Raw genomic sequence first — 23,335 nt, 5'->3', positions numbered from 1 at the left:
CAGAGCAGCAGTCAGATCATTTTTGACGGTTTTAATTCAGACAGAGATTTCGCAATCGCCTTGAATGTGCTTTATGCTGGTTTTAGTTCTTCTGATTTTAGCGAGGATATTTTGGAACTGAAAGATACTCAGCACTTTATCATTGATCTCAGGCCTTTCATACAGTTAATGTTAACAAGAGCCAGGGTCCTGATAACATTCATGGCCGCCTAATTAAATATTGTGCTTAAGAACATCATCCTATATTTCATGTTATTTTTAATAAATCCTTGCAAATACATAATGTGCCCTCTCTTTGGAAAAGACGCTGTCGTGGTTACACTCACTAAATCTAGTCGTCCAAAAGTTCTAAACGACTTCAGGCCTGTTGCCCTTACCTCAGTCGTGATTAAGGTTTTTGAAAAAAATCACCAGAAAAGTGATTATGGAAGCGATTGAACATCAGCTGTCACGATCAGGGTCCAATGCAATTTGCATATATGCCCAATAGAGGAGTGCAGGACTCTACTTAATCTGAGTCTTAAACATGTAGAGAGTAAAGGGACTCACAGCAAAATCTCCAGTGTTAAATTAACACTAGAGAGTGTCTATATGGGTCCACACCTCTGAGTGTTAAATACAACACTGTTGAGTGTTAAATTAACACTTTTGACAGTGTTATATGTTTAAAAGTAACCTAGTCAGTTTTGAAGATTAACAAAAGCTAACACTGAGCAGTGCTGATTTTCTAACACTGGAATATTTCTAACATTTTGAGTTATTTTCCAGTGTCTGCCACATGCTATCATTTTTCTGTAAAGCAAATGTACCTACGGGTATGAATAAAGTAACCTTGAATCTTGAAGCTTGTATCATTAGAAGCCATAGCATACATTTTTAGTGTTATGAGGATTATAACCAACTGTATCTTTCCATAAAGCTAAATAAATAAAATAATAATATGAAAATAAATAAGATAAAACTGAGGTCATTGTACTGGGATATAAAAATTTTAGAACTATTGTATCTAACCAGATTGTTACTCTTTTGTCTTTCAATGTAAAATAAATACTGTATGTAAGACTGCTTTTTTCCATTTGTGGAATATCTCTAAAATTAGAAACATCCTGTCTCAGAGTGATGCTGAAACAATAGTTCATGCATTTATTATTTCTTAGCTGGACTACTGTAATTTATTATTATAAAGTTTTTCTAAAAACTCCCTGAAAAGCCTTCAGTTGATCCAGAATTGCTGCAGCAAGAGTCCTGACAGGGACTAGAAAGAGAAGGCAGATTTCTCCTGTATTGGCTTCCCTTCATTGGCTCCATGTTAAATCCAGAACTAAATTAAAAATCCTGCTCCTCACATACAAGGTCTTAAATAATCAGTTCCCATCTTATCATAATGACCTTATGGTGCCATATCCCCCTATTAGAGCACTTTGCACAGGCACTGCAGGCTTACGTGTTGTTCTTAGAGCATTTAAAAGTAGAATGGGAGGGCGCTGTGTAAATACAACTGAATTGAATTGAATTGAATTGAACTGAACTGAAAGGCACTTCCTCTCTTGCTGATTTGATCCGCACACCTAGCCATCACAGTTTGGGCCATATAAAGCTAATCCTTTTCGCCTAACTATTTTTTCCTTCTTCGAACACATCAACTATGATGACAAAACGTTGACTTGTTCCCTAATACACTGTATCCCACCCACTAACAGGTACTGTGATGAAGAGATAATCAGTGTTATTCACATTTCAGTGGGTATAATGTTATGGCTGGTCAGTGTAATTTTTTGATCCCCTGCTGAACTTGTAAGTTGGCTCAGTTACAAAAACATTAACAGCCTCAATTTTTAATGTAGTTGAATTTTAATGGAGAGAGACAGAATATCAGCCAAAATAACCAAAATAATTATATATCGATTTATCGATTTAAATCGTTATGGAGTGATATAAGTGTTTGATCTCCAAGCAAAACATGACTTAGTACTTGGTGCAGAAAGTGAGCGAGGTTACAAATTTAACAGGGGATTTTCCCCACTGTACAGTCTATGCTCCAGAGGTTCTGGTACATGTATTTTTTAACTGGTTAAAGTCAGGCTAGCTTACACTTTTTATGCTAATCTTAGATAATCACCCGATTGCTCTTTGTGCTCAGTGAATAAACCCAGCAAGAAAAGTGAGTTTCGTCCTGTTTAGATCAGCTTTAGAAAGAAAACATTTTACATATATTGTTGCAGTGACACTTTTGCTCTTCTAAATCTTCTCATTTGTAATCTCTGCAGAACCTACTGGACTCCCTTTTGGGTTCAGTGTGCGATTTGAAGAAGACAGTGTTTTAGATGCGTGGGAGGCACCAGAGAATTTGTATCCCGCTGTCAAGGGGCGAGACAGTTACCAAATTCGCACTAATGCAGCCATCTCTCATTCTGCTGAATCATTCAGAGAATTTTACCACCAACAGATCATTCCCACATTACATTTTGACTGACAGATAACAAGAGCATTGCCAAGAGAATTGGCAGTCTCTTCCGTGCTTCTTACTAGTCTGCTTTGAAATTTGCTGGACAGCTGTACCAGCGCCCAGGGGGAATTCTTTATAGCACAAAACTAGAAGATGGCACTGTTCGTCCCACTTGAGAGTTTCTTGGATGCAAGGAAAGTGTGATTAAAAAAAAACAACAACTCTGAACATGTTTATCCTCCTCAGTAATGAGAAGGAAAGAAAAACCCACGCAGAGCAAACAGAGAGGCGGAGGAAACAATGTATTTAAAGAGAAATTCAGTTATTAAGTTAAATTGAATTATATCTAAAAAGCATAAAATCACAGTGAAACGTTAGACAGACAGAAATCATAAACAACAAAGACAGAAATCCAACAATAAATTCAAATTCATCTTGAGTAAAGACTTAAAGAGAATATATATAGACATATAGATATAGATAGTCTTCTCTGATTCAGAGGAAGCACTGTATGTGATCTGCATTTTCTCATTCTTCGTCTTTTCTCCTCTCTTTTTTTTCTAGGTGGGTGTATCTGAGCTGGGTGGCCCCTGGGGGAGTCTAGTGGTATTGCTTCAACGCCTAGCTGCTACTTTAGCAACCAGCAGCAACCACAACAGCATGGAGTTAGCTCTCTTAGCTGTGAGACACCATGTAAATGATGCCATACTACATGCGCAGCTGCATGGGCCACGCATCACAGCCACAGTAAGCAAAAGAGATAATTTGATGTTGGGGATGATGTTTGGTTTGCTTTATACTGGCTACACTTATAATTGTTTAGAATATGACATGTAGTCATGTGGATGCAAATCAACTGGGAAAAAAAAGTTTAAATATGTAATGTTAAAGTGCTTCAAACTCAAAAAAAAAAGAGATGAGCATCCGGTCCCTAAGCATCGTTACACATATGCCTCAATAATAAAGTCATTTGAATTTTGGACATAAAGGAAGGAAGGCCATGGGTTTCTTTCAGCCTGGCAGTTGGAGCTTCTTAGAAAAGCCTTGTACCTAGATGGGCTAAAAACAGCCTCATTCTCTTTAGAGAATCTGGGGTTCCCTTCAGTCTGTGTGTGTGCGTGAGCATGTATGTGAGTGTGAATACAGATCCAGTGCCAGACAAAGACTGTGGTTGGCGGGACAACCGATACCCAGAATGCAGCTTGGTTCAGAGTGATGAGAAAGTTTCTGTGGCTAATCTGTAGACAAACAGACGACACACAAACACATGCATGCATGCACACACTGTTGGAGGAAGCAATAGAGTAGTCGTCCAACTTTGAGAGAACATTGTGGACTTAGAGTAGATTCCTGAGAGGTAAACAAACATACACAGACATAATTGCACTGCTAATTGTGGCTGATAAGAAAATGCCCCTTCATTAAATATTTGATCAAAGTTCTTCATCCATGTGACGCATGACAGTTGGTTAAATGAAATATTGGCTACACTTAATGCTAAGGTTAAGACAACACTGATTTCTGTTCTCTTAGAGAACCTGACAACCAGTGTTAGAAAATTAAACACTAATGCAGGTGTGGGAAATGAATTTTCCCAGGGACCACATGAGTAGATGGGACAGTCGTGGAAGCTCACAACGTTAAATCTATAAAGAAATGAAATTAATATCGGCGCTTCCAAAAACGGTCCCATTTCCTCATGTAGCCCCTTGGGAAAAATTAATTGCCCATCCCCATTCTATAACTGAATAATTGGTATGAAGCTAATCTTTTGTGTATTTATTGCAATAATAACCAAAAAACTACCAGCTATTAAAGGTATGGGGCATGTGGCATGCTTCCTAATGACATGAGTCAGTGGTCACAGGCTTCAACATCTTTGGTGCAATAAAGACTTAGCTGAGCACTTAGTCAAATAAGTCAAAGCTAGCTTCTCCAACTGGTAATGCCAGTTTGACTGAGCATATTGACAAGTAGTCTAATTCCAGGAAATCTACTGCAAGGAAGAAAAAACTAGCATTGTCTCTCAGTTCATCCATTTACCAATACTAATGAACACATCTTAAACATGACACGTGGTCTAGATAAACGTGCATAATAGTCCATGTACATCATTCAGCATTCCTCTGAAAAGCAGCCCAAAGTTATCATCCAGTGTTTCCTCAGGTAGAGAAAGTGTGCGGCAGCCAGGCAGCTGGTCCTGTGATGATGGGTCCACAGTCAACTACCGTGCACACTACAACATCAGCAAACTTGGAGAGGTCGCCTGCGACTTTGCCTCCTTCAGTTGGTCCACCAGTTCATCGGCGATTGCAGCTGCAATCCCGGAGGTGAGCAACATACTGGATCTGCTGATATGCATTGCTTATTGTTAGAGAAGATGGAAATATTTGGGGCCTGTAAAGGAGGATGGAGTAGTGTTATTTTTTTTATATTTGTCATTCACGTATTGCAGGGGAAGTATGGGCATAAGCAGAACAGAAAGCTCAGCCCTCAATCAGCTGAGAGCAGCTCTTACCAGCTGATGGCTCAGCTATTATCCTACACACATGAGGCGTTAGGTTGACAAATTTCATATATGACATGTTATTTAAGCTGCTTCTGGCTGCATATTTTACTGGATACCTCCAAGCCACTTTGTAACTAACTTCAAGTCCAACGCCTTCTTTTCACATTGTGTCTTACTTCATAAATGTTCTGACTGTTGTCACTGTTGCCTGCATTCTTTTGAATGCGTTACCATTCCTCTCTCAAACTCAGGCTTCTATATGGCACATATGCCTTGCGCTTTCCACATATGTGTGTAAAAAGGCGAGGATGTCCCAGAACATCTTTGATTATTATGTTGCTGATGGAAATCAAGTGAAAAAAATTGTTCATTTCTTTGTGTTTGCACTAGGTCATTCCCTCTTAAAGGTAGCAGAGGGGAGAAGAGTGGAAACCTGAAAAAAATATCAAGGTAATTGTTGTATTTATGAACTATTAAATCACCCTAAAAAGTAAAGTCAGAGGACAACCATTCGTCTCCATTGTGTTATCCCAAGTTTTCAGTGTGTTTTTTATCTACCTTAGTTGTGTCTGTTGCCATTAAAAGTAGTCATATTCCAAGAAATTCATGTGAAATGATTCTCTATGGCTGTATTATTACATTACGTTATCATGGTAAAATCACGTAATTCAAGTAATTGTTCCACATAAATGATATAGTATTTTCCTAAACTTGGAACTCTAAGAAAACGTAGTAAATGAACCCAAATATCGGATTTTTATTACACAGTCATTATCTAAAGGGAGTCTGTGTGGCTTCCTTTTGTTGCCTTCGGTCTATCAGAAGGGATTTTGCAGCGAATTGGACTTGACAGTCTAAATTGAGACAAATAAAGGCATATGGTACACCGCCTCAACTCTTATTAACAACAACCCGAGCATTCAGCTGTGCACAACTCCTACTCTTTTTCAGAGAGTTTGAGGGCTCTATCCAGCGGTACCAGTGGTTTTTCACCGAGTTGCCAGAGATGCTTTGTGAAAGTGAGATGGAAGTGGAGCAGCACACATGCTGGAGCGGCCAAGATGTCGTAGAGAGGTCTGTGTGCATTGCGATATGTTTTATTCTGTGACAGATGCTTTTTTACAACTATGATGTACCAAAAAACAGGCAGAATTTGTCTACTTGCTTTCAGGTTACCCTGTAAAATGACCTGAAACACATTACCAGTTAACAATATAATCCTTAGGCTACAGTTCCACACAGTAACACAAATCCCTATCCTCATGAGGACACATAAGATCTTTCTCTTTGTGTTTACATACGTACCTGCGCACAAAGCTAAGTTGAAAACCAGACCAAACAGACTCAAAAGCAATCGCCAAAATGATTCTACTCTAGAAACACGAAAAGGTAGAAATGAAGGCTACAACGCTGCAACTCTGCCCATAACTGCTTATGTTACCTGTTGAAGTTCAGGCTCGGGCCACTGAACTGGGGTCTGCAGATACTCACCTTTAACATCACTGGGTTCTTTGCTAGCTTTGCGTTAGCATGCTGTATGTGGATGCTCGCAAAGAGCTGATGTTGTGTTAGCAGTGTAATGCATTTGTGTCTCTCCTTTTGAATTTCACCATTTATTCACCATTTTTACTTTATCAGTGTTGGATAACCCCAGTGACAGCTACCTCCATAGCTAGAGCCTGATTTATTGGCCGGCTGTTATTGTTGGCTGGCATCAGCATTTATAATGAAAATAAAAATCTAAGAAGAGATGGCAGAAACACCCTTCAGCCATATTATGAGTGTTGATGTTGTATCTGTTAAAATTGAATCTGTAACTTTCCTCTTGGCAGTACACATTTGAACGGCACAAAAACGAATTGATCTGTGCAGAGTCTGGAAGAGTATAAATGAGTAAATAAATAGCTGGACATAACAAATATTAGACAAAACTGTTGCTTCTGAAAGAAAAAAAATGTTGACTAATATGTTTAAATATTGGATTTTATCCTACAACTGGCTCTACTCATAGTTCTATATTAAGTTAAGATCTAGTGTGCATACTTATATATATATCAACTACACAAAACATGAATTAACTGATACAGAAATGTACTGAATGTAAGGTCAGAGATGAGATGAAAAAACAAGAGTAGGTTCTGTTAATGGGACAAATTTATGTTTCTAGATGTTTGCATTGCTTGAGCCTGAGTGAGGTATAACTTTCAGGCTTTGCTGCATGGACAATTCAAGGCCAATTTCTTGTTCATTTCTCCCTCCAGCAGCTGAAGTATTGCTCCTGCTGTCTGTACTGTTGCTATGGTTCAGAAGCTACAGCAACCCATGTTGCATGAATACTGAGGAGACAGAGATACTGTATTGGTTTCAGTTTATTCTAGCATTTACCCACCATTCAGTGTAAATTCCAGCCCAGTATGTTATCCTATCCTGTTGTATTTCACATGCAATGAGCTGAATTCTGTCATTGTTTTTGCTACCTAAAACTGACCCTTTTATGCTTCTTTCTAGCTCCACGCTTTGTTTTTAATTCTTTAACTCTATTCGTTATTAATAATTACATTCTATTTATCTTACACTGGAACTTGATGCTGTCTCATTTCATCCACTGTTCGAAACAAGATGTTTTAGCTCCTTTCCCTAAAAAGCTCCTTTTAAGACAGAATTCTTCTGATTCGTTGTCACTGACAAACAGAAGGTTTAAGCAGTAGGTACAGTAGACAAGCCTGAGATGACCATATTAAGCCTGTCATGTCACTATAATGCCATACAGAGCATAGATATTTTTATTTGCAACTTTGGTCATGTTAAAAAAAAACATCCACATTCAGAGCATAATATCTATTTAAAATGTGTCTGTGTGTGTGTGTGTGTGTCTGTGTGTGTGTGGCTCTTATAGTTGCCAGGGCAGGGGTTGTGAAGGTTAGAGAGTTCGTTTCCAGAGTCTTTCTCATGGTGATTACTTTGGCAGCTTAAACTAGTAACAAGACAAATGGACCCACACACGCACACATGTACCAAGCACACACACGCTTAGACAAATGTGCTCCGAGACGCACATTCTTCCACACATACCGAGCAGCAAACATACCAACATGCACCCGGCAATACACACACTCCTCTGGAGCACACTCACTTAGATGTGAGCCCGTTCTATCGGTCTCAGCAGGGAATCTGTTCCTGTGATAGAGAAGGTTTATTTATTGAAGGTCTACCAACCATACGAAACAGGCCGTGTCGCCTTGAAGGACATCCTACACACGCTACGCTCTTTCTTTCTTCACCGTTGATGCTGCTGAAGTCAGTGATCCTCATATTTATCGGCTTTGCTTTTTCTTTTTCACTGGATATTTAAAGAAAACTGGAGCAGGAAACACTTTAAAAGGATAATAACGCTAAAAATTACATTGTTACATGTTGAGGAATCCACAAATTAGCAAGCTATTGGTGGCCTGATGTACCAGACAAAGAAAAACCATGCAGAAGCAAGTCTGCTCTCATTGTAGTCAATCACTGGCGTCGCTTAAGTTTTATGCTGGGGATCTTATTGATCTTATTTATTATAATGCCCATGATTTCAGATGCTGAATGAACATATCGAGTAAAATACCTGTCCTTACTCTGTCCTTTCTTTAACATTTTAACCTGTTGGGACATTTCCCACATCTACATTCTTTACCGGTCCATTCCAAACTAGATATCCCTGCATTCCCTCCAATTTTGTGTAAAAGGTCTTGAATTAAATATTAAAAAATCCGCCACCATCATTCCAGCCTGATGTTTTACTCACTCTCATAACAGGTTTAGAAGAGATGTCGCCCTTGGCCTGTGCTGGAGCGCAGCCAGTCTGTGCTTCTCTGACCTCTTTACATCTTCTTCTCTCATTCATCCATCAATCCATCCACCCATTCTCCCATTAATTCAGCCATCCATTCATCTCTCCATCCTGCTATTCAGACCTCCATTCATCTCCTCCGCCCTCTGACCCACTTCACTTACAAATGTCTGGTGTTGGTGAAAGTGTGTGTTTGTGCACGTGTGAAAAAGATAAATGATGAGAAAGTCTGAGAGTGGATGATGGAGGAGCAGAGGGCAGATTATAGGCCCCCTTTTTTTTCATGGTTACAAGTTGGCATGACAATGAAGATGGTTACACCTACATTGTAGGGAGACTAGACTGGAGCACAAGAGTATTTTTGCAATATATTTAAATATTGCAGTTAAAATATCTGTTCCTAAGTGCATCTTAAATAACTACTAAAGAAGAAGAAAAACAACTTTATTTAGCTGATTTTTTTTTTTTGTTTCAGCAGTGGAAGTCATGTAGCTTCTCCAGCTGTCTCCTAATCTGGTCAGAAGGCACAGCCAGGTTTATCAGATGTGGGGCGTGGGGTCTGATGCGCTGAGAATAAATGAGAGAGCATCAGTTTACAAGTAGTCTGAAAGTCGGACACAAGTGAGAAAACAGTACCATCAGAGAAGGCCCGAGGCCAAATTCTTTATAAACTAAGCATACAGGTGACAGGACCCAGCTGGCAGCACATAATCCTCCAGTGGCTCTGGGCCATCCTAATATATCCACTTACACACACTCCCCCAAAGGTGCGCCGCTCACAAGTGAGACTCTAGAACAACTAGAGTTGAATAACTTATGCATTCAAAAAGAGCTGTATTCAGAATAGTGATCTAAACCGATTTTTTTTAAACTTTTATTTTCATATTTCAAAAGCATTTATGGTGTTCCACATTCATAATCAAGTCGCACAAGTATTTTCACAAGTTTTGCCAGATTCAACTCAGGACAGGGCCGAATCACTGTCATTTAGGGTCATCTTACTGAATGCATTTCATGGCGAATGTTTTCATTGTCTAAGATGGAAAAGCAAAAACTCATTTTGACACAGAGTTTGTTAATGCTGGCTCGCACTGCATTCACACACTCCCCAAATAGTCTGAGGTTGGGAATGCACTCCCTCAACTTTGTGTTGGTCATTGTCACTTTAAGTGAAAGGCAACCCACAGCTAATAGCATACTCCACATTAAAAGTTTGCAGTGAAATGTTTGCACGCGTGCAGTACAAGCAAATGTATTTCTTTCACTCAGGCCTAATTATCTAGAATGAGTAGAAACATCACTGTGGGCACATGTGTGATGAATGTGGACCTTCTGATTGCAGTTAGATCTGTAATGGCTGATTGCCTCCAGAAGAGGGAAGCAACAGATCAACATCTTTAGCGACCGCGCATTAACTCTTCTCGTCCTTTTCACTAAAAACCTACCATACCCGGTCTATTTATGTGTCCTGTGTTTGTGTGTGTGTTCAAATGTCCACCTCTGATTTACATCACCCCTTAATGTTTTATGAAGACATGTAACAGTCCAAGACAGAAATGTCCTGAACCCTGAGGTAGAAAGTAGAGAACTGCTTTTTTTCCCCAGACCAGTCTAAACCACACTGTACTTTCATCTGGCACAAGAAATACAGGTTTATCCCTCAGGTGTGGGTACAGTGTGTTACTTTGTGTAGCCTATGTATGCATGTTATAAATGTGTGTGTGTGGAGTGGGGTTGAATGGGCTAATTAAATGTCTCCACAGGAATGCAGCTAGATTTACAACTGAGGTTGCGACGCCTATAATTGCACTCCTCCCTCAGATCAGATCACCATTTCAGGTGTTATAATTTTGTGTGTGTGTGCGATCCTTTAACGCTGCAGGGAGGCACCTTAAGAAATGAGCGCTATGCGTGTCACTGTTAGCAACCTCGCAGTAACTAAGGGCAGCGGCAGAGGAGCGTTGTCATCGTGCTGCTGGTGATTTATGTGTGTCGTTCTCCAGATCTCATTAAGTGTCACTCACAGTCACACCTCTATGTGTTGTCTACACGCCACAGTTCCTGCAATACTATCATCAGGCGCCGAATAAGCAGCACAGCTGGGACATCTGTAATCTGGGCCAATAGCAATGACAGCTTCCAATACATTCAGCAGGACAGCTGGTATTAGACATGAGAAAATGTTTCAGATGTGCAGATGCTGTGGACACTTTCATCTCCAGTTGAAAAGGATGTGTATGATTGCCAGATGGTAAATCTTTGCTGTGATTTCAGTAACCTTTGCACAGTTGCATGTGTAATCTCCTCAGAAAAACAGGGAAAGATGCAGTACTGTCAACAAAAATGAGTTTTTAAAGGTAGAATAGGTCATTTTTATTGTTATTTAATAGGAAATTATTGTATTAATAAAGATATATTGATTTGTGCGTAATTATATCTCCCAACAAACTGATGGGTTCTCATAAGTGTAGAAATACACTGGAGTGGGCACTGGTTTGCGGAGGCGGCCATGTTCCCTCGCCACCATGAAAACAGTGGCCTAGTGGACATTCAGCTTTTCTCATTATGTGTTTCTCCTCCTTCTCCTCCCTCATTTCCGCCTCATCTTCTGCTTCTTCACCCCAAGCCTCATCTCCTGAACTACAGTCAGACCTCAAACAGTTTCACTACATTCTCACATTGTATCGTCACAGTCCATATAATGTTACATCGACTTCAACGTGGCTAACACCAGCTAACAACGGCAAACACAGCAGTGTTTAGGGCCAGAGGGGTTCAGGATATCCTCAATAGCTGACCCCAGTATCACAATCATCAGACAGAAGCGAGCTTCACTGACTCATCAACTCATACTGAAGCTTCAAGGTTTAAACCCCAGTGCGTTGAGAGATGCTCTTTTGCATAGCTTGATTGTCATGATGGGTTATTTGAGCTGCTGTTGCCTTCCTGTTAGCTCAAAGCAGTATCAAATTTGTTTTGTTTTTTATCAAGAAACTGCGGCTCATTGTATATCTTTTCATCTTCCGACCATGCTCTGTAAACCCCTGAGATGGTTATGTGGGAAAATTCCAGTAGCTCAGCAGTTTCTAAAATACTCAAATCAGCCTGTCTGCAACCAACAATCACGCCATATCCAAATCCCTCCTCTTCCCCATTTATTTGCTTAGTTTGAACTTCAGTAAGTCGTATTAACCATGTTTATATGTCTAAATACGCTGAACGTTTGTGTTAACTAGCAGTTGAACAGGTGTACCTAATAAAGTGGTCAGTGAGAGCATATTTTTGTGTGTTTGGCTTTTTGCAGGCTGTAGTAATTTTACTAAAAGCTATGCATATAAACACGGCAAAATCCATCACGGTCTCAGTGTCCACATAGAGATATATTACATTTATTTGCATATTAATATGGAGAAGGTCACAGAATGTAAAACCTCTAATATCTGACTCTCTGAGAAATTTACATTTAAATATCCAATAGAAACACTCGTCTGCAACAAAAGTATGTCTGCCTACAAAGAAACACTTCTTCTGTGACTTGGAGAAAAAGTACTGTTGTTCATTATCTGGATACAATTTACAGACATGTAAATCTTTTTATCCCCTGGAGGAAACGCCTGTCTTATAGTTAGTGTACTCGTGCACTGATACCTAATAATGTTCATATCCACGCCTGCTTGGTCCTTTTGTGCTTGTTTTATACTTGTTTTTCGTGGCGGTAAAAGAAAGTATAGATTCAGTCAGCCTTGTATATATAAAGGTCAAATCAGCTGTCTGTCAGTCTTGGCTGCATTGTTTCAAATGATGTCAGGTATGTTCCCAGCTTAGATCAAGATAAAAGGAAACATGAAATATGCCAGCAGTATGTGTGAGGTGTTGACACTAACAAATTCACTGGATGTGCGCTGTTGACACTGATCCCTAAACTCTTTGCTGGAGTCTGTGGAATCTTGGGATTTTCCCCTTAAGGGAAGGTCTGTGGTTTTTAATTGAGCTTTTATTTCTTGTTCTGCTTTCTTGTTCATCACCCCTTTTCATTATTGCCCTTCGCTTCTTGCTCTTTCATGCTGTTTTTTGCTGCCTTTGATTTTGTTGCCTTTTATTACACATCTTCATGTAGATGTACGTCAATATCCTGTTCATATTACATGTAGTCCATTATCTTGTTTTTATTACTTCATTCTGTTGTGGGCACAGTACATGTGCTCTCATATCCTGCTTGTGTTAGCAACACACTCTCATACCAGTCATGCAGCTAAAAAACTACAGAATCTAATGCTTTGAATGTACAGAGGATTAGGCAGCATGCATCTTATGATCTCTTGTTGTTCATTGGCAATCAATGTTCCCAGTTCCCATGGTGACGGTGTTTGAAATGTTTCTTTTGTTTATGTAGCAATACAGAAAAAGATATGGTCCGTATCATGTGATGAGATTAATGGATAAGCCACCTAATTTAAGTATAACCCAAACTGTCTTCATTTATAAAGCTTGACCATTTTGTTTTATCCTGCAGAGATCATCGGATTTGGGAACATTTTTCGTTAAAGGTACAGTCAGTTGAGTTTGAGTTTATTTTGTCGACAAAAATAATATTGCACTCATTTATTATAATTAATTAATTATTTGTTCCAAGAAACAGATACATTCTCAAATTACACAGGAGTAGGCACCAATTTGCAGAAGCTGCCATGTTTATGTTTCCTTTGTATCTTAAACACAGTGGTCAAGATTGACAACATCGTTGTGCCTAATGGCATTTTATTTATGTGGCTAGAGAGCAGCGTACATAGCAGAAGAGAAGGGGTGTTTGTACGTCGTGGAGGCAAATTTTAATTTGTGCCTGCACTTTCAGACTGGAGATATGAAGCATCATAGCTATATTTTGCCATCTGATTATAGGTTCCTTTTCACTAAAGAAATGAAAACAAAGAAGAAAGCAACAACATGACTGGCATTTGAATATAATCTCATCCTCTTCCCTTTCACCTCAAGCCTCAACTCCTGAACTGAGGTCAGAGCTCTAAAATATGAAGTTTGCATAAACATGCTCATTTATTCCCAGTATTTTTGCAGATTAGATATGTGACCCTCCGCTTCCAGACGGCTAACAACAAGCCGGCTAAATGAAAGCAGTGACTGGTTAGCTAACACTGTGCTAGCTAATGTTAGACTCGAGTGTTTGTTTCATCTGATAAACAGTATGATCGTCTTGCATTTTATCAGACTTTATTCACTAAGTGTTTGAATAACATTAGATGCAATTCACAGAAAGTTTCCCTAACACCTGCTAGCAGCTAACAGTAGCAAAAACAACACTGATAACTGACTTAAAAGTTCAGGATGTCCTCAGCAGCTCAAATTAGTAACTCGTATCTGACTCTTTATGCAAAGTTTTACAGCTACCTCCAGAGTAAATAGACATGGGCACATATTGACAGCTGAGGTAAACAGCGGACTGACAGAAAACAGAACTGCAATCTACTGACATCTAGTGGTGACATTTAACATGCTGTACCTTCATTCCAGCAGTAGTCATGCACAAACAGCTTCAGGCCTGTCAGCTAAGATTCTGTTGCAATATTTTCATCAGCGATTATTTTAGTGCAACACATTTAACAACACATAAGCATGAGAGACGAAAGACTCAATAATATAGAAAGTTTACAAGTGCAGAGCCATGAAGCAGTTAACAAGAGTCGCACATGAAAAAATAAGTCCCTCCAATATGTTTACTAAATGCTGCACATTTTTCTTTTCCTGTAGCAACTCTGCTTGCTTTTACAGTGCTGTTTTTCCCCTGACACTTTTATAATGCATCCTATGAAACATAAAAGCAAAACCTGTAATAATATTTTTTAACCTAATGAAAACGTCAGTAGTATAATATTTAATTAATTCTCTTTGCTTCGGTTTCTATTGATGCTGTATTCTTTTCCCCTACTTCACAGGAAGTTTGCCTCTCCGTTGACCTGATTTTCCCGTGGGAATCTGTAGTCTCACGCTTTATTAGCAAAGCATGCAGTTTGATCTTTTGATGTGATATGTGTTTGGCTGCTATTTAATGTGAACTTGCATGAAGATGGTTTGGAACGTCTTCTCTCACAGGGACAGTTGATAAGCATTTTTGTGACATCAGTTACTGTAGCTAGTTCAAGTCAGGTGTAATGAATCCAGGCACAGATTTAGAACTCACTTAGTAAGGCCTCAGGACATGAACGCTTACGAGCATCAAAACTTGATCTGTGTGAGAACACAACAACAATCTGAGAAACTTAATTAAAAGCCACACTGTGTTAAGTTTCACATGGGATTTTATCCCAGACCAGCAGAGTAAGCATGGCTCCAGAAGAAGAGGTCTTCACCACCGCACCATCTCTTGGCATCACTCAAATCAATTCAGATTCATCCACCATGTCTCTGCTCTTTGGTTCCCACAATCCTGTTCCCTCGTTGCCATAGCCAGAGTGTGTTTGTGCTTTTGAGGGTGTGGACTCGGTGGTTACTGAGTTGGTGGTTGATTGTATTAGCTAGCAAAGCTGGTTTGGAACATGGAAAAATGTGACTCATGAACTTTTGTTTCTTCTTTTTTGCTCTTCTCCCACTTCATCTTCGTTTTGATCCACCCACCAGACAAAATGATGTGATCCTTGCTTACAGCCTGTTATTGAAAAAAGCTATCAGTATGCAAGATGATCAAAGATGGCACTCGTTGCATGGAATAAATTGTAATACTAAATTTACTTTGATTGCATCATTTAAAAACATGCAGAGTTACTGAGCTCTAAAGTAAAGTAATATCCTTTCAAATGATTTTAACACTTGATTCTTGTGTCCTAATTCAGCGCGTCTATAGTGGGTACCTCTGTAATATATTGATATGTAAATGTATGATGCATATATCTATCTATCTATCTATCTATCTATCTATCTATCTATCTATCTATCTATCTATCTATCTATCTATCTATCTATCTATCTATATATATATATATATATATATATATATATATATATATATATATATATATATATATATCTATATATATATATATATATATATACACACATATATATATATATAGATATATATATATATATATACTATATATAAGATATATACACAGATATATATATAGATAATTGGAATTTCAGTTTCCTGTGTGTGGGAAAATGTGATTTCTAAAGATGAATCATTTTACAACCTTGCTGAAAACCACTAATAGCAATTACGGTAAGCAGTCCATCTGTTTTCAATGAAATATCCCTGGGAAAAAAAGTAAAGAAATAAGATTAATCTGCATAAAGATGAGCTCATATCACAAGTTAGTCCATTACTGTGGAGTAAATGGTGACTTTTCTTTTTGCAAAGGGTATGTATGTGTCTGTGTACTTGTAATACTTCTTGTCTTTACTGTTGTTGGTAGCTGCTTACTGTCAGAGGTGCAAAAGACAGATTATTAACATATAAGTTCAAAACTTGGTTTAATGTTAAGGCTAGGGTTAGATCTGGATTATGGGCAAGTAGTGATTATGGAGGGGTCAGGATAAGACTCCACAAAACCAGCGTGAGTAAATGTAATATCCTCTGAAGTAATGGAAATATGACCGTGTGTATGTGTGTCTATGAATCCAGTGCACTCTGACTAAACACACGAGTATAGTGAATGGAGAGAACTGGGACAGGAGAACAACACTCACACAGAGACAAACTGGGACAGGAAGTACTGCATATCTTTCTCATGTTCTGCCTTTCTGTAGTTATGCAGGTCGTGTGGTTGGCAACACTTTAAAAGCCCAGAGGGAGAATCCCGAGCTGACTGTGCGCAATACGGATCCTGTCCTGAAGGGCGCAAAACAGAGGCTGGAACAGCTAACACAGGTAAATGCTCGACCCAGTGTTCTCCCAGTTTGTTACTCCCAACAAAGGCTGTCTTATAAAGTGTTACCCAAATTCTTATGTTAAGATGGATGATACTGAGATTTTTCCCACCCTAACAACAACTGTTGTCCAAACCGTCTTGTAATTATAGAATAAGCTATAGTCCCAATGTTGATATATTATGAGTTGGTGGCCTTTCTTCTAGTGCTGCAATCAATATTCACTCTGAAATATGCAATCGAGAGAAGAAGAACCCTTAGATTTGGGGGCTTTCCTTCATCTTTTAAGGACACTATGATGAAACAAACTTTCATACTTCAAAAGGATTTTTTGAAGTATGAAAGTATTTGCTTATGAGTGGTTTTCTTGTTTTCTTGGATGATTTCACATCTACTGAACATTAATATACCCTGCGCTAACCTTGGCAGTGACACCCTATGGTTGCCATTCTGCGGGAGTGATGATGATGATGGCTCCAGTTTTTTTTTATATGTGTGTGTCTGTGTTTGTGTGTGTGTTGCGGGGTTGGAGGGGTGCCCTTAAGTTCATCTGGCCTTCAATTATGCGCTACCACCTCCTGTGTGAAGTGCTGCTTAATCCAATAAAGTTAAATGTCAGCACTTGAAACACAGGTAGATAATAACACTCAATAATAAATTAATTAATTCAACAATTAAACTGGAATTTATGCAGGACTTTCAAGGCTGTACTCAGTAAGGTAATATGGAGATATGATTTGTGTGAATGATTCATAAAATCATACGATTCCGTAGAATGATATATGAAATGTATTCATTATCATGATTCATTATTATCTGTGTGGACGATGTGGCTTTGGACCCTTCTGGATTGAGGGAGACAGCCTGATACATCATACAACTCATACTGGCAACATAATTTGGTTTGCTGGTCATTCACTCATCAATTCAAATCAGTTTTATTCATATAGCGCCAAATAGTCACCTCACTGTGCTTTATAATGTAAGTTAAAAACCCTACAATAGTAGAGGAAAAAACAAACAATCAGAAAACCCTTTATGAGCAAGATCCTGGTACAGTGGGAAGGAAAAACTCGCTTTTAACAGGAAGAAAGAAGTAGAAGCAAGAACTGTAACAACCTAATCTTTTGTTCTTTAGATCTCGAGTAAATCTAAAAAAGGATACACACACACTTTAATAAAGTAAAATAAAAACAGGGCTATGTAATATAACGAAACTGTAAGTTTAGGGTTTTTTTAAACTTAGTAAATGTTACTCAGACAGGTGGAAACAGCTGATTTCTTTTAAATTGGTAAATCTATTTTTAGTGCTGAGTTTTGTCCAGCAGCAACAATTTGGACTCAAAATAAACAGTATCCGTCCTCACAGGCGTCACGTTGTTTGAAATTCTTAGTCAAGAACTTTTATGGTGTTTGTTCAACTTTATTGTTTAGTCTAGTTGAATCTGAGTTTTGCAATCCTGCGCTTGGGTTTAACTCTTGAGTTTTCTTAATGCCAGCTTTTAGTTCCCCTGCTGCCACCCTGTTTGTTCCTCCTTCTCTCTCATTTCTCTGTTGATGTCATCATCACCCTTTGTTCACTAGCTTGACATCGTGCTAAAAGTGTTAGTATTAGGTCTCTCACTCATTTCCTATTTTCCTTTGAGTGTTGGTTTTCCTTCATGAATAGTTCGCTTTACTTCCTGCTTTGCCTGTGTTGATAATCTGTACCCGTGTCTCATTTCCTCTCCGCTCTCTAACCCTAAATTAGCCTTCTGTGCTCACCTGTGCACATTCATGCTCTTTAGACCTGATTGGACTTCATGTTCTTTGGATTACAATTTCTATTGGACTATTTGTATTTTTCTTTGATCAGTCACAATAAAGGCTCACATTTTGTTTAGTATTCAGTCTGCACTTCCCTGTAGTGTCCTCCCCTCTACAATCCACACATCACTGGTAAACAGTAATGACTGGACATGTCACCCCCCCAGCAGTGTGGCCCACTGATTTGTTTTTAATCATTTTTAAAGGAAGCTGGTTATCCAGTGGTGGCTGCTCAAGTTAAATATGGCCCCAGTTTTACACAGTTACTTCTTCTTGTAAGTGTTTACAGACAGCACATGTGGACCACAGAGATTATGAAGTTTGTTTGTGTTTTTAGATGGGTGTGGAGGCTATTGAAAAGAACTATCCTGTCGGCAACACACATGTATAAAATATATTACAGAAACTAAACAGTACCCCCTAGAACTGTCATAAAAACAGAAGTTATGTCTTCCTAGCAACAGCCACTCCTTTTAAAGAAAGCCTGTTAACCTCTGGTTTATGTAATGTTGGTGAGGGTAAAGGAAAATTAATCGGATGGGACATGCTAAGGCCTAGTTTTCTTTTCTTTCCTTTTTTTTGCTGTTCTGCTGTTCTGTGCTTTGTCTAATTTCACTGGTGACTCCATTAATCATGCTGCATTTACATGGAGAAAATGCCAAGTCAGCACCGCCCCGTACTCCCCCCACACACACACGTACACAAACATGCACTACACATGCACCATGTATTCATTTATGGATGCGAGGTCCTTCTTACGCTCATTAATTCAGTCTAACTTGTATACTCTTGGTCATCTGTGATTTAAAGACTATTCGAGCTTTTTGCCGATCTTCAGATGTAATTCAGACGAACACGCGGTTAGATCAATGTGTTTGGATACGCAGCCTCTGGATCGATCGTAGTAATGCTATACAGGTCACGACATGAACCGAAGGGAAAGTTCTGATATTTTCCATTCTGAGGTGCGGTGTGGTCTTTCCATCTTTCTGATAAATTGCAGGATGCAAGCCTCTGCACACATACAAACAAACTAAGTGTAATTTGAACCTGTTGAGAGTCGCCTTTGCAAACCCACATCCTGGGCTTTGTTTCTTTGAAACTAGGTGCTCCGGTGGCTTCTCTGTGGGTGAAGCCATTCATCTGAGGCACAGCCGTTAATGCATACCATTTATTAATTATTATTCATGCCTGTCATGTGTGCCATTTACACGCTCTGACCACAAGGATGAAAGCAGAGGGAAAATATGAGACAGGACACAGAAGCGTCCCTGGAATTTTAATCATTTCTCCAACCGGGTTTTGAAGGTCTGTCTTTCTTTATGCGTTTTCGTTGGTGTCTTCTTATCTGTCACTGTCCCAATTTGTATTGCGTGCTAAGCAGACCTTTGGTGCAGTAGCTTGTTTTTCACATAAGCTTTGCTGTCTAATGGGATTTTATTAACGCAACCACGTGTTTATACTCACAATTAAAACTTGTAGGTACATGCACAGCCAGTCAAGATGACATGAATCAACACTTTGTGTTAAAAAGGGGAAGGGCTCTCATCTTTTGATTACATGGCAGCTGAAGATGGGCAAGGAAGGAGTTCTTCTCTTGCAAACTGATCATTTGTCAGCATGTGATAGGATCATTTACACCCAGTAAGAGCTTTAAATTATACCAATTTTATTGTGGAGACTAGACTTTGTGTCTCAACGCAACAGTCTTGTAAATCGTAGTTTCACTTTCCTGTATTTAGCTGACAGGAGTGTCTGCTGCTGCTGTTCTGTTTCAAGGTTTGACATGTTGTGCACTGAGAGCTGCTCTTCTGCATACCTTGGTTGTAATGAGTGGTCATTTGCTTTACTGTTGCCTTCAGTTCAAAGGAGTCTGCCCATTCTCCTCTGACCTCTGGCATCAACGAGACATTTTCTCCCAGAGAACTGCTGCTCACTGGATATTTTCTCTTTTTTAAGACCATTTTAATCCCAGCAAATCAACAGTTTCTGAAAAACTCCAATCAGCCTGGCACTAACAACGATGCCACCTTTAAAGTCACTTAAATTACCCATCTTCCTTACTCACTTTGAACTCAGCAGACCATCTTGACCATGTTGACATGCCTAAATTATTTGAGTTTGACTGATTACATATTTGCATTAACGAGCAGTTGAACATGTATAATTGTTTAAACATTTTATAAAGGCAGTGTCTTATTATCCATCATTATTAAAATCTGATGTATTATTGAGAACAAAACAAAAAATATTTCTATTTTTGCAGTATACAAAAGTTCATCACCTCAGCCACTACCAGTTTAAGTTTGTCTCCAGTCATTAATTACACTGGACAGACCGTTCTGGAGTTACCACACTTGAATAATTTTATTTGTTGGCTCTGTTGGTTTCACAGAGGAGTTTCAGTGCCACATGGCCCAAATCCTGTTTAAATTTCAGACTTTCCACATGACTAAGAAAACAGTCCTGGTGGAAACAGTGCTGTAATGTATTTTTGTCCTCCCTCAGCACTCATTTGCAGTCCAGTGACATGATGGTGAATCACCGTACAGAGCCTAGTCTGTTTCTGTGTCCCCTCGGACATGCTGTCATATAATAACCTTGCTTCCCCTTGGTTCCATGGCTGCTACACGCCTACTCTATGGTGGAGGCCAGATGTCCCTCTGTTTGCATCCCACATTCTTCTGCCCCACAAGGAAACTCCACAAGGACTAACAGGCACCCTTGCTTGTTAATCAAATAAAGTGATCGATGATGCCTGCTTATTTTAAACATGTTTCCTTGATCCATACACAAGGATAGGGGCACTGTTTTCATTGTTATACTTATATAGTGCGTTTCTACTTTCCCGGAGTACTCAAGGCGCTGTATACAACATGCTGCATTCACCCATTCACACAAGCACTTCTAAACTCATGTGCAAACTAATAAACATTCACACTCCAATAAACACATCGGAGAGCAACCTTGGCGTTAGTATCTTGCCCAAGGATATTTGGTATGCAGCCTGGGGAAGCCAAGGATCGAACCACCAACCTTCCAATCAGTAGATGATTTGCTCTACCACCTGAGCCACAGCCACCCCGCAATGCTGTTTGCCTACTTAATATCTTCCCCTTGTGAATCAAAACAGACACCTTATGCTTATGTGCTAAAGGGATTATATTTGGTAGGCAGAGTTAAGTCATCTTTAAATACGAGAGAGTCAGACAGATTTTGTCTGTGTATAAACAAGCAGCTGAGACAGGGAAAATCAGTTACAGCTCTCACTCTGCAGGATAGCAAATTGAAAATTATCATAAAATTTCAGACAACTGACTGTCCATTTAGTTGTTCAGACAGTTTTCAATGTAGTACAATAATATAAATCATCCAACTTAATTCTTTTTTAATAGCACCCGATAGCAACAACAGTCGCCTCAAGGAGCTTTACATTGCAGCGTAAAGACTCTACAATAATACAAAGAAAACAGCAACAATCAAAGAAAGCCCTGTTAGCAAGCACTTGGTGACAGTGGGAAGGAAAAACAGACTTGTGTTGTGATTGGCTGGTGGTGAGGGAGACAGGATAAAAGGCACACTGTGGAAGACAGACAGAAATAAATAATAACTGAATTATTTAATAACAGATTAGATGCAAATTTGAATATATACACATAGTGAGTAAAAAAAAAAGGTGAGTGAAGAAGAAATAGTTAATGCACCATGTGAAGCCCCCAGCAGTATAGGCCTATTGATGTGTAACTAAGGGAGGTCACCTGATCCAGCCTTAACTGAAGGTTTTAAGGCTAATCTTAAAAGTAAGGGGAGGGTCTGCCTCAAATCCTAACTGGGAGCTGGTTCCAGTTTGGAGAGGGGCCTGAAAGCTGAAGACTTTTCTTCTCATTTTACTTTTAACAACCATAGAAACCACTGGTAACATGATGAACTCTCTCCTCTTCACCGCTTGGAGGTGTGGTATGGATATGATCCTGAAGCTTGAGTGCTCTACCAGAGGTTCTGCACAGTATCTTAGCTGGTGCTTGGACTGTGCTCTTCTGGAACAATTCTGCTGATGTTGTGCCTGCAATCTGCTGGAGCCACAATTTTAGTTTTGGCCCCTTGTACTTCTCTGTTTTCTTCTGCTCCTTCTTCCTGATGTAGCTGTCTGCTGAGATTGCCATATATATCACAACTGTGGTCTTCTGTTCCTTGTCAACCACCACAATGTCTAGTTGGTTGGCCAGCAGCTTTATATTGGATATTGTAGTGGCAACACTACAACACTGCTGGCTTTGGAACAGTTGGTCAGGGAATCAAATCAAGTAAAGGTCTCAAAGCCAGGACCACCATGCTACCTAATCAGTTCCAGCTAAGGACAGAAATAAGGCAAAGGAAAAAAGATATATTTTACTGACATTTTATTTTTCACCAAGGTACCATATATACATATATATTTAATGTCTTCTTATGTCTTTTTCCTTGATAAAACTGCTGTATGTTTGCCTTATCTCTGTCCTTAGCTGGACCCCATCTATATAACCCACCTTGGCTCTTTACAGTACTCATTTATCAAACTATGAACCAATTACATGATCCTGTCATAGTGTATGGGTGAAAACCGTATGACTTTCAATTTGATGACTTGTATGTTTTATTTTTTCCTTTGTTTTAACAAAATGTGAACTGTTATTTATAAATCTGGTAATCATATTTTACTTTACTTTACTTTATTCATATAGCACTCTTTACAGGGTAACAACCCCAAATGCTTCACAATAATATAAAACAGATATACATAAAACAGCACAATCAAGCATACAGCACAAATCTAGGTAAAAGCCAGTCTAAATAAATGAGTCTTAAGCTCCTGTTTAAAAGAATA

The 23,335-nt window shown here is 39.0% G+C and overlaps 1 protein-coding gene across 2 annotated transcripts in view; it reads left to right on the top strand.

Annotated features, from left to right (window-relative positions):
- Positions 1-23,335, top strand: part of gpc5b (glypican 5b) — a 55,036-nt gene that overhangs the window by 11,347 nt on the left and 20,354 nt on the right. For both annotated transcript variants that reach the window (XM_005923872.3, XM_005923871.3), the window contains exons 4-8: positions 3,011-3,193; positions 4,613-4,776; positions 5,346-5,405; positions 5,907-6,029; positions 16,546-16,666. In XM_005923872.3, coding sequence (XP_005923934.2) covers positions 3,011-3,193; positions 4,613-4,776; positions 5,346-5,405; positions 5,907-6,029; positions 16,546-16,666 — 651 coding nt within the window. The remainder of the gene's footprint in view (positions 1-3,010; positions 3,194-4,612; positions 4,777-5,345; positions 5,406-5,906; positions 6,030-16,545; positions 16,667-23,335) is intronic.

Source organism: Haplochromis burtoni, unplaced genomic scaffold (genome assembly GCF_018398535.1).
Source record: "Haplochromis burtoni strain Fernald_Lab_line unplaced genomic scaffold, NCSU_Asbu1 Contig_53, whole genome shotgun sequence".
NCBI classification, from domain to species: Eukaryota; Metazoa; Chordata; class Actinopteri; order Cichliformes; family Cichlidae; genus Haplochromis; species Haplochromis burtoni.
The sequence above is the reverse complement of the archived record's forward strand: the minus strand, read 5'-3'. Positions and strand labels throughout refer to the sequence as shown.